At 36.0% G+C, this 14024-nt stretch overlaps 1 protein-coding gene and 1 pseudogene across 1 annotated transcript; one reads left to right on the top strand and one right to left on the bottom strand.

The window, feature by feature from the left end:
- The first annotated feature begins 967 nt into the window (after positions 1-967).
- Positions 968-8674, top strand: LOC140816024 (NADPH-dependent diflavin oxidoreductase 1-like; annotated as a pseudogene).
- Positions 8675-10651: 1977 nt separating this feature from the next.
- LOC140816023 (uncharacterized) lies at positions 10652-11110 on the bottom strand. The gene has a single exon (XM_073175090.1). The coding sequence runs from the start codon at positions 11108-11110 to the stop codon at positions 10652-10654; it is 459 nt and encodes a 152-aa protein (XP_073031191.1).
- Positions 11111-14024: the final 2914 nt, after the last annotated feature.

The raw sequence follows: 14024 nt of genomic DNA, 5'->3' as shown, positions 1-14024 counted from the left end.
GAAGTTTATAGTTGTGCTTTGGGTTATAGTATAGTTGGTATTATTGTTTGTTGGTTTGGTTGATATGGTTGGTTATAGTATTGTTGTGTTGTTGCGGTTTGATTTTAGTAGCTTGGGATTTGTCTTCGCTGTGACCAGACCGCACCCGCACTCGTGCAAGGACCGCACCCGCGGTCATGTGTTATGGATTTTGGTAGTTCTGCCTTTGCACCGCACCTGCGGTAGAGTTGGACCGCACCCGCGGTGTAGCACCGCACCCGCGGTGATTGCAGGACCGCACATGCGGTCGTTTGTTTCAGGGTACAGTTTGAGGGTTCTGTCGTATCAGCGCACCCGCGGTGCTTGTTGGAGCGCACCCGCGGTCATGTATAGTAGAGGCATGGTCGAGATTTTAAGTGTACTTTTGGAGTGGTTGGATCATTTTCCTCCTTCTTCTTTCCTCCATGCTCGATATTTCTCCCAAGGAAGCTAGGGTTTTCCCATTTTCTTTCATTTCCAACCTTTGATTCTTGGATTTGGTTGGTGATTCGAGTTAAGATCAAGGTTCTTGGTTGCTCTAGGAAGCTAAGGTAAACTTTTATTTTTGTTTATGCTTGGTTTTGGAGAAGTGATGATTTGGGTTTAATGTTAGAGTTGGTTTTATGGATTATATGTTATGTATTCTTGGATATTGAGTTGATAATGGTGTTATTTATGGATTATTGTTGTAGGTGGTGTATCAAGTGTATAGTTTGGAAGTTTCTATTGGTTGTAAGTGAAATCTCATTCTTTTGCTCACATGATGATATATGTATTGTGTTTCAAAGGTTTTAATGTGTTATTCCCTTCAAGTGCTTATTGGTTATGTATTGATTCATTTGATATATATATTGGAGGCATTGTTATGTCTCAAATCATAGAAAAAGGCAATACAAAAGAAAAGATAGAGTTTCAAAGTGAATGTTTAAATGCCATAGATAGAGTTCAAATGTTTTCTGTCTCTGTCCTCTCTGTGGATGAGTTTCATCCGGTATACTTCTACTCGTTATTTCAGAACATACCAACTTTCAGTTTTTTTAAATGTTTTGTAGGCTGATTATATTGGTTACTTGGACAGAGTGACTTACCAAAAAAAGAGAAAGTGATTTTTGTGGTGTCAACCACAGGACAAGGAGATGCCCCTGATTCTATTAAGGTTTTATTTATGTTTAATGATAATAAATTCTTTGTTTTTGTGCTTAGCTTTAATCCGTCATAATCAAGATTATTTCGCAGGGGTTTTGGAGGTTTTTGCTGCAAAAAAATTTGTCACATGGGTGGCTTAATGGAGTTTGTTATGCCGTTTTTGGATTGGGTGATTCAAGTTACCAAAAATATAATGTAAAGTTTTTATTTTTACTTTATTAAATCATCTTATGACCTTATTTCTAGATCAACACCTTATTACAATTCATGAACTTATTTCTAAAGGAAGGTATTCCTTCTTCCGCACTGTAAACATGCATTTTTTTGTTGAACATTCTAAATATAATGATGAAAATTAAAGTGATCTTCTTGATATAAATGGCCTGATCTTATTTTTTTTCAATTGCCATAAATAGAGGAAATTTTTGGTTCTCCTGTTTTCAGATTACCAGGGTGTATTGTTATTGGATAGGTATCATATGTTTGGTTGTAAATTCTCATAATGGAATGTTCCGTCATAATTGTTTTAACAGATTGCATCTTCAAAAAGTTTTTTCGATAATCTTTCCTTGCTTATTAATTCCATGACATAAATGGATTTTCTGGTCGTAGTTTGTAGCGAAGAAGCTCGATAAACGACTGTTAGATCTTGGTGCATTGGCAATTATTGAAAGAGGTCGGGGAGATGATCAGCATCCTTCAGGGTACAATATTTATTCACATGATTTTAGATGATTAACCATTAGCTCTTATGAAATTTACAATATGGAATTTACGGTCTTTCCCCGTTTAATTCAATAAAACATGAGAAATGAAAGCACTTCATGTTGTTTGGATTCCAGTGAGATGCAAATTCAACGTCCAAATGGTGTTAGCGTGTAATCAATTTACAGGGAAACGTGTCAGTTTGCAATAGGACATTTTCGCTGCATTATAAACATTTTATGGATATCAGAGCAATTATGGAGTGTGCATCTAACATTAGGAATTCCACTCCTCCTACCTAATTATTTTCCTCTTATATATGAAGTCAAGTTTAGTGTGCTCGAATAACCTTCTAGTTTTGTGTAGTCCATATATGTGTAGAACACAGAATTTTAGTCTTGATGGTGTATTTTAATGGCTGTGTCATTTGGTACTAATTTTCACTTGCCAAAATGCTTGTAGTATGATGCTAATTGTTCATCTGGCTATTCCTGTGACAATGGCTCTCAGATGACTTGTGCACTTTATGTTGTTTTCTGCATATTTTAAGATATTCAACTTTTTAATTTTCATTTATTCAAATTAATGTGAATATTTTAAATTATTCATTCTCATAAAAGGTTTATGATTGGCATTTCGTTCATAGGTATGAAGGGGCTTTGGATCCCTGGATGTCCTCCTTGTGGAATATATTATATCAAATGAATCCCAAATTACTTCCAAATGGTCCAGTTTTTGTCAATCCAGATACAGCTTTAATTGATCGACCTAGAGCACAAATTATATATCATGACATCAATGAAGGGGTACCACCAGTTTCAAATGCCACAGGTTACTTGTTTCTTAGATATTTGGTGAACATGAATGTGACGCCCCAAAAATTTAAAGGTCCACGCGAACCACATGCATTTGAGTTATTAAATTTTTTGTATTTTAATTAAATTTTTTAATTGCATGAATTAATTATGTTGTGCATATTTACATGTTTAAAATATATCTTTCTACATTGTTGCATTAAAAGGTATTTTTAAAGGTTATTCGAGTTGCGATCGAGGAACGGAGACCGAGGGCTGAAAAAAATAGAAAATGTTTTTATTAAATAATTATTTTTAATCATTTAAACTAAAGGTGATGTTTTTATTATTTTGAAAATAAGGAGTTTTGAGGTGATTTTATACGCCGGGACGTATTTTTTATCGTGTTGGTTTTTCATCAAAAATGCGAACTTTTGGGAAACCCGGCTATTAAATTCACAAACTATTTTTAACAAAACTATTATAATATTTTAATTAATTCCTAATCAAGCACTAGTGGGCCTAATTTGGGGGCTTAATCATCACATCATAGTATTTTTCTTATGCATGAAAAGTTTGCAAAACAAGTAGCACTTTGTGTATTTTCGTTTTTGCATGTATCATGAAGTTTTCAAGTAGGATTTTTTATCCAAATTGTATTGTTTATGTGCATAAAGGGGCTGCCATGTCTAGGAAGTGTTAGGGTATTGTTTAACATGAATTTTAAATTCTTAAAACACTCCCTAATCACCAAACACGAACAAGAACACAAGCTGGTACGTATTTTCTGTCATGAAGTTTGAGGGGCTCGGTTTTGATGAGTTGTTGGCTAGGCTTGGGTTGGCTTGGTTCCAGGGCTAGCCAGGGACGTGGGGGTGTCAAGGGTAGGGACTTAGACATGTTAGGAGTCGAAACAAGAGGGCTAGGAGGAGTCCCATCCATCGAGGACACCACCCGAGAGAGTTATCAAGGAGAGGCGCAGGTTCAGTTGCTGGTGCAGGAAGAAGTAGCTCGGCGAGGGGGTCTGGGCTGGGCTAGGTTAGGTCCTTAGGGTCCTAAGAAGGTGCACAAGGGGCTGGTTCAGGGTCTGGGTTAGTTGGCTAGGTCCAAGCAACAGAAAAGTAGAGTCCATGTCAAATGGGTTTCCTCGGCTGCTGCATGCACCTGCTGTTGTGGCTCCGGTTTTAGGAGCTGGGTTCGAGTCCTTAGGTTCTAAGGGTCCAGTAGGGTCCATAGGGGGTCTGGGTCGAGGTTGGTTCAAGAGGGTTCGAGCTTGGCTCAGGGAAAAACGAGTTAGGCTCAAGGGTGTCTAGATGTGTTTTTGGGGCTGTTTCTGCAGCTAATGTTTTGCTTCGTTTTTGGGGCTTAGGGTAAGGTCCAATGGGTTCTAGTTGTTCAGTAGGGTCCCTAGATGGGTTGGCTAGGTTTTGGCTCGAGGGGGCTCGGGCGTGGCTCGAGTAAATTGGGAGATGGCTCGGTGTGTTCGTCGAAGGGTCAAAAACGAGATTAATTAAGCCAAAATTGATTCTGTGGGTCCACGGGGGTGGCTCATGACATGGAAGGGTAGAATAAATAATAAAAAGGCTATGTTAAAAATTTGGGATCAAAATAACGTTTTTGGATTTATTCGGGATTTAATCGCCGCACGAAACGCTAATTAACGAGTTAATTGAAAAGTCTAGTTTTAGGCTTTATAAAATTATGAAAAATTAGGTTTAAGCTTAAATAATTATTATAAGTCAAAGTTTTTAATTTGGGAATTTTATGTGAAATTTTGGTTTAATTCGGGATTAAAAAACGCATTGAAACGCTATATTTAAAGATAAATTTAAAAGTCATCGAATTATGCTAAATAAAAATATGAGAAAATTCTTGTAGGCTTAAATAATTATTTGGGACATGTTAGAGTCATGAAATCAAGAAAAAAGTCGAAAACGTAAAATGACAAGTCCAGGGGTAAAACAGTCTTTTTACACCTAGAAATTAGTAAACGTCATGGCAGTGTCCTGAATGCTGTTTTATATGCTAATATGATTATTTGGAATGTTTATGAATTTTTATATGTTCAAATGTTATTTTAAATGTTCATGGATATGTATATGTTAAAATGTTATTTTTAAAACGTTTATGGATTTTATGGTTTAATTATGGACATTTAAAAGTCATGATGCATGCTTGGTTTAAAAGAAAAACGCTATATGCATGTTTAAATTTTATTAGGTGATGAGAATATGAAACGTTGAAGGAAGTGAAGTAATTGTGACTAATACGATGATATGTTGGAAATTTCGTGAGGGTTATGGTCCCAGTGGGAGCCCGACGATCGTGTTTTCTTGGATACGTACATGTAGATGTATACGATGATATGTTAATACGTAAGGCCAAGGCCCAGTTGACCGGTGAGAGTGTTGCTGGTGTCCCCGCCGCCCAGTACTGTGGTTACATGTAGATGGATCCATCGCCCAACACGTAGACGTAGATGAACACGAAAGTCACAATTAACGATCTGAATTCAACGAAAGGAAAAAAGAATACGTATATGTTGATGATGATATGTATATGAACATATTGATGATGACATGAATATGTTTATGAAAATGTTTATGAAAAAGGATTATGGAAATGTTTTTATTTAAAAGTTTTATGCATCATGAAAATGTTTACTAAAATGTTTAAGTTTAAGTTTATGCATCTTCATGAAAATGATATTTTAAGTACAATTATTTTTCACTGTTATATGTTAACTGTATTACGTATTACTCGTTATCCAGAATATGACGTGTTGAGTCTTTAGACTCAATATGTGTGATTGATGCAGGTGCTATTGATTATGAATACGATAATGGAGGTCTTGATGGTTGACTTTGCTGGACTGAAGGTGCACATAACCCGAGGACCGACGCTAGTTTTCCGCACTAGTTGTGATTTATTATTTTTAAGTTATGTTAAAGTTATTTAATGACTTTTTATTTATGTTTTGAGAGATTATAGTATGGGCTGTATTTCTCAAATAAATAGTAGGTTGCTTTATTTTAAAATGATGTCCAAAATATTTTATGAAATTTTTGGTGGTTCGGCCGATGCTAGTGAGAGTAAGAAAAAAAAAATTTCTAGTACTTTTAAAGCAATAAAAAGGGCAGACGTTTCAATGAAAGTCCAACAAGTCTTCCATATTTCATTGTTTCATTATTCCTCGATATTATAATGCATTGATGATATCCGAAGTTTTTATTTTATTAGAAATATGTCTATGTTTCTGCCACTATAAGATCGTATTGAAGTGAAAACTCTGTACAGGTTTGAAGTATCTTGAGATGCAGGTTGAGAGGACCCGTTCAATGACTCCTGCAGTACCTTCTGGGAAGAACAGGCCTGAGTGCTTCCTGAAAATGGTATTATCATCATATTTTGTCTTTACCAGTAAAATAGTTGTCGTGATATTCTGTTTACCTGTTCAGTTGTGCTTTCTTCATCTACAAGTGTTTTGAGTCTTTCAAAACTATTCCGTCAAATTTCAGCAGTATAGCATATCTTTCTTCCTAGGGATAAATCCTTGACTTGAGAATATTTGAAAGTGTGTTTTTCTGACAGAAATAGAAAAGGTTTCCGATCCACAGGAAGCATGTTTTGACTATAATTTACCCACAACCTACTGACAAAAACACTGATTGTAAATTTGTAATGATGTATATATAGATACCAAAGTTTTTATGAGGCCACACGTGCTTCCAAAAGCAACTTCTTTTGGTTCATGAATTTGATTGGTTACAATATAATGACAAAGCACTTGATCAAACAACTCTTGTCTGTTTGTTCTTGCTGACAACATTCAAATGCTTTTTGTTGTTGGTTGGTTGAGGGGCTGATGGAAGTGTGTTTTAGCTACAGGTTGATCTGGAAACCTTTGACTTGCATTTTGTTTCATGTGCACTGAGTTTTTCCCAGCTAGTTAATTTTCTTAAGAAATGCTTGGGTACTAGAGGGATGAGTTGATTTGTTTTTTTCAGTTCATCTGTCTATTTGAAACTCATGTGCAAGGTATATAAGTATCCATAGGTTACACATGCTCCTACCGGTAAACATGAGTATTGAGTTGCTTGAAAATATGATAGATATGAACAGTTATCATATATATCGAAGATATGATTGATTGGTGTATCTTTGCTTGTCAATTTATTGTATCTTTTGCTTTGTCAATTTATTATAGATATGATAGATATGAACAGTTATCTTAAGCTTGTACCAATTGATTTGTATCTTTTGCTTTGTCAATTTATTCTGAATTGAAGATATGATTGATTGGTGTATCCTGTGTCGCAATATCTTAATCTTGCACATCTGCTTTATTATCAAGACAATTGTTTCTGATGTTCTCCATAACACATTCAGTTGTTGTTTCTAATCTATGGGCTTCTTTAGGTCAAGAGTTTTTTTGCCAGTGCTGAACATGAGAAGGAAAGGCTTCAATATTTTGCCTCCAGAAGGAAGAGATGATCTATACCAATACAACCAGAAGGAGCGAAGGACTATTTTAGAGGTGACAAGATATTGTTAATTTTCTACAAGTATTATTTTGCATTCATTTGTCCTTTAGATTTTCTTATTTCTTATGTAAACCTTTTTCAACGTCTTTTTACGTGTAAAATGTACTATGCGATCAACCCTGGAAAATGCAAGACGTTTGTTTGATATTCTCCTTTGATGTTTCATCTTGTCCCGGGAAAATGGTAGTGTCCTTGGTTTGCAACTTTTATTTCTGACCTGTTATATTTCGGAAAATATACCACTAAACCATTTGCATCAAGGAAATAATTTTGTTTTGTACGCATAAACTGTGATTTCTTTCTATTGATGAACAAAGGAAAAATAAGAGCATCGTCTTTAAATATTGCTTCATATCAGAGATATAATAGGTAATCATTTTTAGGTTTTCAGATAACGTGCTCTTTGATAGGTTCAAGTGCTTCATATTTATGTTAGAAGGACGAGGAGAATTTATGAACTCTTTTCTACTCTGCATTCTTACTCATTTTTCACCGGAGCTATAATGTAATGTAGGTATTGGAGGATTTCCCTTCTGTGAAAATGCCCTTCGAATGGTTGGTACAGTTGGTTCCTCCATTAAAAACAAGGGCCTTCTCCATCTCTTCTTGTCATTCAGCTCATCCAAATCAAGTGCACTTAACGGTAAGTGTGGTCACGTGGAAGACCCATACAAGAGGAAGCGTTCAGGTCTTTGCTCGTCTTGGCTAGCCAGTCTTGATCCTCAGCAGAGTGAGTCCATTATCATATTCTGACTTCTATCTATTATACCAAGAAAATCTTAGTCTCCTGTTATATACTTTCACAAATTGTATTTAATCTTCATCAGATGTACTAGTAGCAGTGTGGTTTAAGAAAGGTTCGCTTCCTCCTCCACCACCATCCCTTCCTCTTATCCTCATTGGTCCTGGAACGGGATGTGCACCTTTTCGTGGATTTGTGGAAGTAAGAGCACTTCAAAATGAATCTGACCCAACAGCTCCGATGATTTTTTTCTTCGGATGCAGAAACAGAGACAATGACTTTCTCTATCAAGATTTTTGGATGAAGCATTCACAGAACGGAGGGTACTATCCGAAGACAAGGGTGGAGGATTCTATGCTGCGTTTTCAAGGGACCAGCCACGGAAAGTGTATGTGCAACACAAAATTAAGGAGCAAAGCACTAAGATATGGGGTTTGCTTAGTCAATGTGCTTCTGTGTACATTGCTGGATCGTCAAATAAGATGCCTTCAGATGTATTATCAGCCTTTGAAGATATAGTTTCTGCTGATAGTGGGGTTTCGAAAGAGGTTGCTTCGAGATGGATTCGAGCACTGGAGAAGGCCGACAAGTATTATGTCGAAGCCTGGTCTTGAAAATAGTTGATTTTCTCTTCTTATTTTTTTAATAGAGTTGATTCTCTCATTTAAATACAAGAAAATGGTTGGAAAAGAGATTAGGAACATTATTGGTCTGAGAAATTGATTTTTGCGATATTCTTACTTTGATATTTTTGAATTACATTTATATATGCATTATTATTTTTCGGTATTTGAAATGTTGAAGGAAAAAGATGTAAATATAATATATTCGTGATCAATTTATCACAATCAAAGATATGAAACATCGTGTGTGTGTGTGTGTGTCTATACTATTATATTAAGTATGAGGACCTAATAATAACCGCTCTATGAGGACATCAACTTTATTTCCTGTTTTACCTTTTTTAATTTTTTATATTTACTATTTTATTATAGTTGAACCCCTAATAATAACCGTATCTATGAGGACATCAACTTTCTTTCCTATTTTACCCTTTCTCATTTTTTATATTATATTTTTTCTTAACAAATAATATTATATTCACCGTCATAAAGAAACTGCTCACGTGAAAAATAATATTATTTCTTCTCCAAACTAGCCACCGTGAAAAATAAACTCTCTTCTTTATGTTGTGACGTCATTATGTTGTAATATCATGAATATTTAATATATTAGCCACATGTATTCAGGACACACGCAACGTGTGTGCCACGGTTACTAGTGTATATATGATGTTTGGAAGGAAAATACAGTTGTATTAAAATGTAGTACGATGAAAAAAATTTGGGAAACAATAATTATCTATCTATAAATTATGAAGGAAAAAAATAAACTGTATTTTTGTAAAAGTTAAAAAATGAAAATTATCTATACTATTATATTAAGTATGAGACCCTAATAATAACTGCTCTGTGAAGACACCAACTTTCTTTCCTGTTTTACCCTTTTTAATTTTTTATATTTACTATTTACTATTTTATTATAGTTGAGCCCCTAATAATAACCGCTCTATGAGAACACCAACTTTCTTTCTTATTTTAGCCCTTTTCATTTTTTATATTATATTTTTTCTTAACAAATAATATTATATTCACCGTCATAAGGAAACTGCTCACGTGAAAAATAATGTTATTTCTTCTCCAAACTAACCACCGTGAAAAATAAACTCTCTTCTTTATGTTGTGACGTCATTATGTTGTAATATCATAAATATTTAATATATTAGCCACGGTTACTAGTTATTTATTAAGAGTACGAGCGCGGTCCCCGAAGCCATTTTCTTCTCCCTCGAATAATTCTGCCAGCGGAGGACAAGATGTTCACACCGGTGTGCTCTCAAGTCTCAACCCACAACGAGAATCCACTTAGACCTTTTTCTCAAATCAAAACTCCCCAGAGATTCAATATTTTTTACCTTGAAGACTCCACCTTTTTCTTATCATCAACCCCAACCCAGCAAAATCAAACTCGAACCCTTCAAAATCCGTGTTTCATCTCCCTCTACCACTCATGAATCATCGATCTTGGATAATAATAATCATGATCTTGACAATAATAAAAAAGTAAAGAAGAAACTGGGAGTTGTGGTGATGCCTATGGAGGGACCGAGGCTGGTTTTGAAATTCGTTTGGATGGAAAAGAACATAGGGATAGCTTTAGATCAAGTGATTGCGGGAGGTCATGGGACTGTTCCTTTGAGCCCATATTATTTTTGGCCGAGGAAAGATGCGTGGGAAGAGCTTAAAATTTGTCTGGAGAGTAAGCCTTGGATTTCCCAGAAACAGATGGTTGTTCTGCTCAATCAAGCTACTGATATCATTAATTTGTGGCAGCAGAGTGGAGGGAACTTATCTTAGTAAGATTTTCTGAGTTATTGTTCCCCTTTTTGGTATGATCCAGGCAGACCCTCTTAACTGGACGAAGAGACTTTTAAATTTTCATGTGTCTTATAGAAATTTTTTGGGTTTGCCTCTTGAATCAACTTCCAAATTTTTTGGGTTTACCTCCCTTGTGTTATTAATTATTATCAGTGCGATGTTCGGACTAGTTTCGTGTCAGTTTGAGAGAATTCGAATCACTTTTTTTTGTGGGGAAATCAGATATTATACATTAATTAAATCAACAGTAGCTAAATCCATCAATCACGATGGGTAAAAATCTTCCATCCAACATGAACAAGAAGGATGAGATAAAGCAAAACGCGCTAAACAGTGCACTAACTTGTTTGCATTTCTACTAACATGATCTAACTTTTTAAATCTACCAGAAGTTAAAATATCCAATATGTTCAAGACTAACAGTCCTTGATGGTTGCGAGCCTCAGACTTCGACGTCACCTCTTTAACAGCATTACAGGAGTTCGAGAAAACCCAAACATCAGAAAAGTTACCTCTCACAGCAAGCATCAAACCAAAATGAATAGCCGAGAGTTCTGCCTCCAACACTGATCCTGGTTTTCGTATGCCAATGGCTGAGGCAGCAAAAATAATTCGAAAATGATTTTGAATCACAGCACCCACACTATATTTACCAACAGTATCATTAAACCCAGCATCGACATTAAGTCGCCACTGCCCCAACGGAGGAGGCACCCACCTCATATCCCTGCTACTTTGCACCTCCCCTGAAGCTAAATTTCAAGCACATCTACCTGTTCAAAATTGCTCAAGATACGACATAACCCACTCAACTTTAATACATTTGTTGGGAATATGGCTATTATGTTTTAAAATACAAATCTCTTTCCAAATTTCCCAAGCCAGCATTGCAAACAATTCAAATTCAGCAGGTGAAACTTGATCCATTAGGCACAACTCACATGATATAAACGACAACACACCACATTTCTTTAGATATGGCCAAAAAAGCGTACCTTTCTAGATATGCCTTACAAGGGGGCAAAAGATTAGACAATGGCTTGTTGAAGCATTCGGAGAGCTACAATAAAAACAACATCTATTGGTATGTAAATGTCTTCTAAACAAGTTCAGTTAAGTGGGAATTAATTCATTGCTCGCACACCAAAAAAATATTCGAACTTTATGTGGGATGTTTAGCTGCCAAATCTTTTTCCACCGCTTTTCCAACGAGAATGCGATAGAGATTCATGTGGATCGAAGCATCCAATTTGAGCCAGGTAGCCTGATTTAACTGTGTACTTGCCTTTCTTTCCCCACTTCCAGAATCTATCATCTTCAGTGTGCTGATTTCTCAGAGGTATATCAAGAATACATTCTGCTTCGAACGAAGGAAATTTGGAGCGTACCTCAACTTCATTCCACGTTCTGTCACATGAAATAAGTTCTTGAACCTTACTCAACCACTTGAGCCTGTCATCGAGCTTTTCCCAGAAAAGAGATTAGGAATCCAACGATCAATAAGTGCATTGATGTGGGATCCATTCCCCACTCTCCACATTAATCCTTTTTGAATAAGATCTCGACTCCAAAGGATCGATTGCCATATGTAGGATGGATTTGATCCTAAAATAGCATCCATAATGTCACAATCTTTAAAATATCGAGATTTGAGCGTTTGTGCCATAAGCGAGGAAGGATCCGTAATAATTTTCCATACCTGTTTAGCAAGAAAAGCACGATTAAATTCAGAGAGATTACGAAACCCCATACCTCCATATTGTTTCGGTCTACATAATTTCCTCCAGCTAGCCCAATGCATTCCCTCTCCATCGGTTGTTTTATTCCACCAAAATTTAGCGCACAACTGCTCCAGTTCATGGCATAATGAAATAGGTAGCTTAAAGCAGGACATTGCATAAGAGGGTATGGCTTGCAAGATTGATTTAATCAGAGTTTCTTTTCCTACAGCAAAGAAAAACCGTGATGCCCAGGCATTGATCTTCTTGATAAGTCTTTCACGAAGATTAGAGAATTGAATGCGCTTACTACGAAGAGAGAACGTAGGAAGGCCCAAATAAATTTCATGGCCTTGAACCACAGGTATAGAGAAGGTAGTCTGGATTGCATTTATAGTATCCAAAGAAACACTCGGACTGAAGGTGAGGGCCAATTTATCATAATTTACTGTTTGTCCATAAGCTATTTCATAAACTCTCAAACATCTTCGAAGTTGTATGCACTCTGTTTCCTTAGCACGAAAGAAGTTTAAGCTATCATCTGCAAACAGTAAGTTAGAGATTTCTTGACAATTATGGGCAATTTTAACTCCTTGAAACAGTTTATTTCGCACCGCAAGAGATAATATGGCCGAAAGTCCTTGAGCACATAAAACAAATAGATATGGAGATAAAGGATCACCTTGACGAATACCACGCTTTGGGATCAGCTTACCATAAATATTGTGATTAACACGGATGAATAAGAGACAATAGATATACATTTTAAGATCAGCCTTACAAAACTCGCAGCGAAGCCTAACTTCAGCATGATGGCTTCCAAGTATCTCCATTATACGCGGTCATATGTTTTGCTCATGTCTAACTTCAAAGCTCCAAATCCCTTATTGGCTTTCCTTTTATTGCGAATACAATGCATACATTCAAATCCAATAATAAAATTATCATGGTAACCAATGCAAGAGTCCAGTGATATTGGCACACGGAAAACACTGAAAAAATCTTCAAGAAAAAGCACCGATAAAGAAATTCAAATGGAGAACTACATACAGTTATGTAAGACTCAGGGTTCAAATTACAACGCTGTATGAAAGCATCTACTGCGGCAGAACTTTGACCTGGAAGAATCTCAAGAACATCGCCCACTTCATATTCTATTGACTGCAGACATGAACACAACACATTAATAGAAAAGAACATATGTATGGTTTTAACCATAAAAGAAAACGGACAACTGCCTATTTGAGAATGTTTAGCATGACTTACAGATGAAACAACATCGAACTCAAAGTGGCGCACATCCTTCCCACTGCCCTCTCTACTTAATCGAAGATTCTTGGTCTATAATTACAAACAAACTTGATCACTAAGGTGCAAATTCGATATATATGATAACTGTTCATATCTATCATATTTTCAAACAACTCAATACTCATGTTTACCAGTAGGAGCATGTGTAACCTATGGATACTTATATACCTTGCACATGAGTTTCAAATAGACAGATGAACTGAAAAAAACAAATCAACTCATCCCTCTAGTACCCAAGCATTTCTTAAGAAAATTAACTAGCTGGGAAAAACTCAGTGCACATGAAACAAAATGCAAGTCAAAGGTTTCCAGATCAACCTGTAGCTAAAACACACTTCCATTAGCCCCTCAACCAACCAACAACAAAAAGCATTTGAATGTTGTCAGCAAGAACAAACAGACAAGAGTTGTTTGATCAAGTGCTTTGTCATTATATTGTAACCAATCAAATTCATGAACCAAAAGAAGTTGCTTTTGGAAGCACGTGTGGCCTCATAAAAACTTTGGTATCTATATATACATCATTACAAATTTACAATCAGTGTTCTTGTCAGTAGGATGTGGGTAAATTATAGTCAAAACAGGCTTCCTGTGGATTGGAAACCTTT

Source organism: Primulina eburnea, chromosome 16 (genome assembly GCF_022965805.1).
Source record: "Primulina eburnea isolate SZY01 chromosome 16, ASM2296580v1, whole genome shotgun sequence".
NCBI lineage: Eukaryota > Viridiplantae > Streptophyta > Magnoliopsida > Lamiales > Gesneriaceae > Primulina > Primulina eburnea.
Note: the sequence above shows the minus strand (reverse complement) of the source record. Positions and strands in the feature narration are given on the sequence as shown.

Bases quoted from the DNA above. Each gene is read 5' to 3' on its own strand.
- LOC140816023 (XM_073175090.1), bottom strand. From the start codon at position 11,110: ATGAGGTGGGTGCCTCCTCCGTTGGGGCAGTGGCGACTTAATGTCGAT.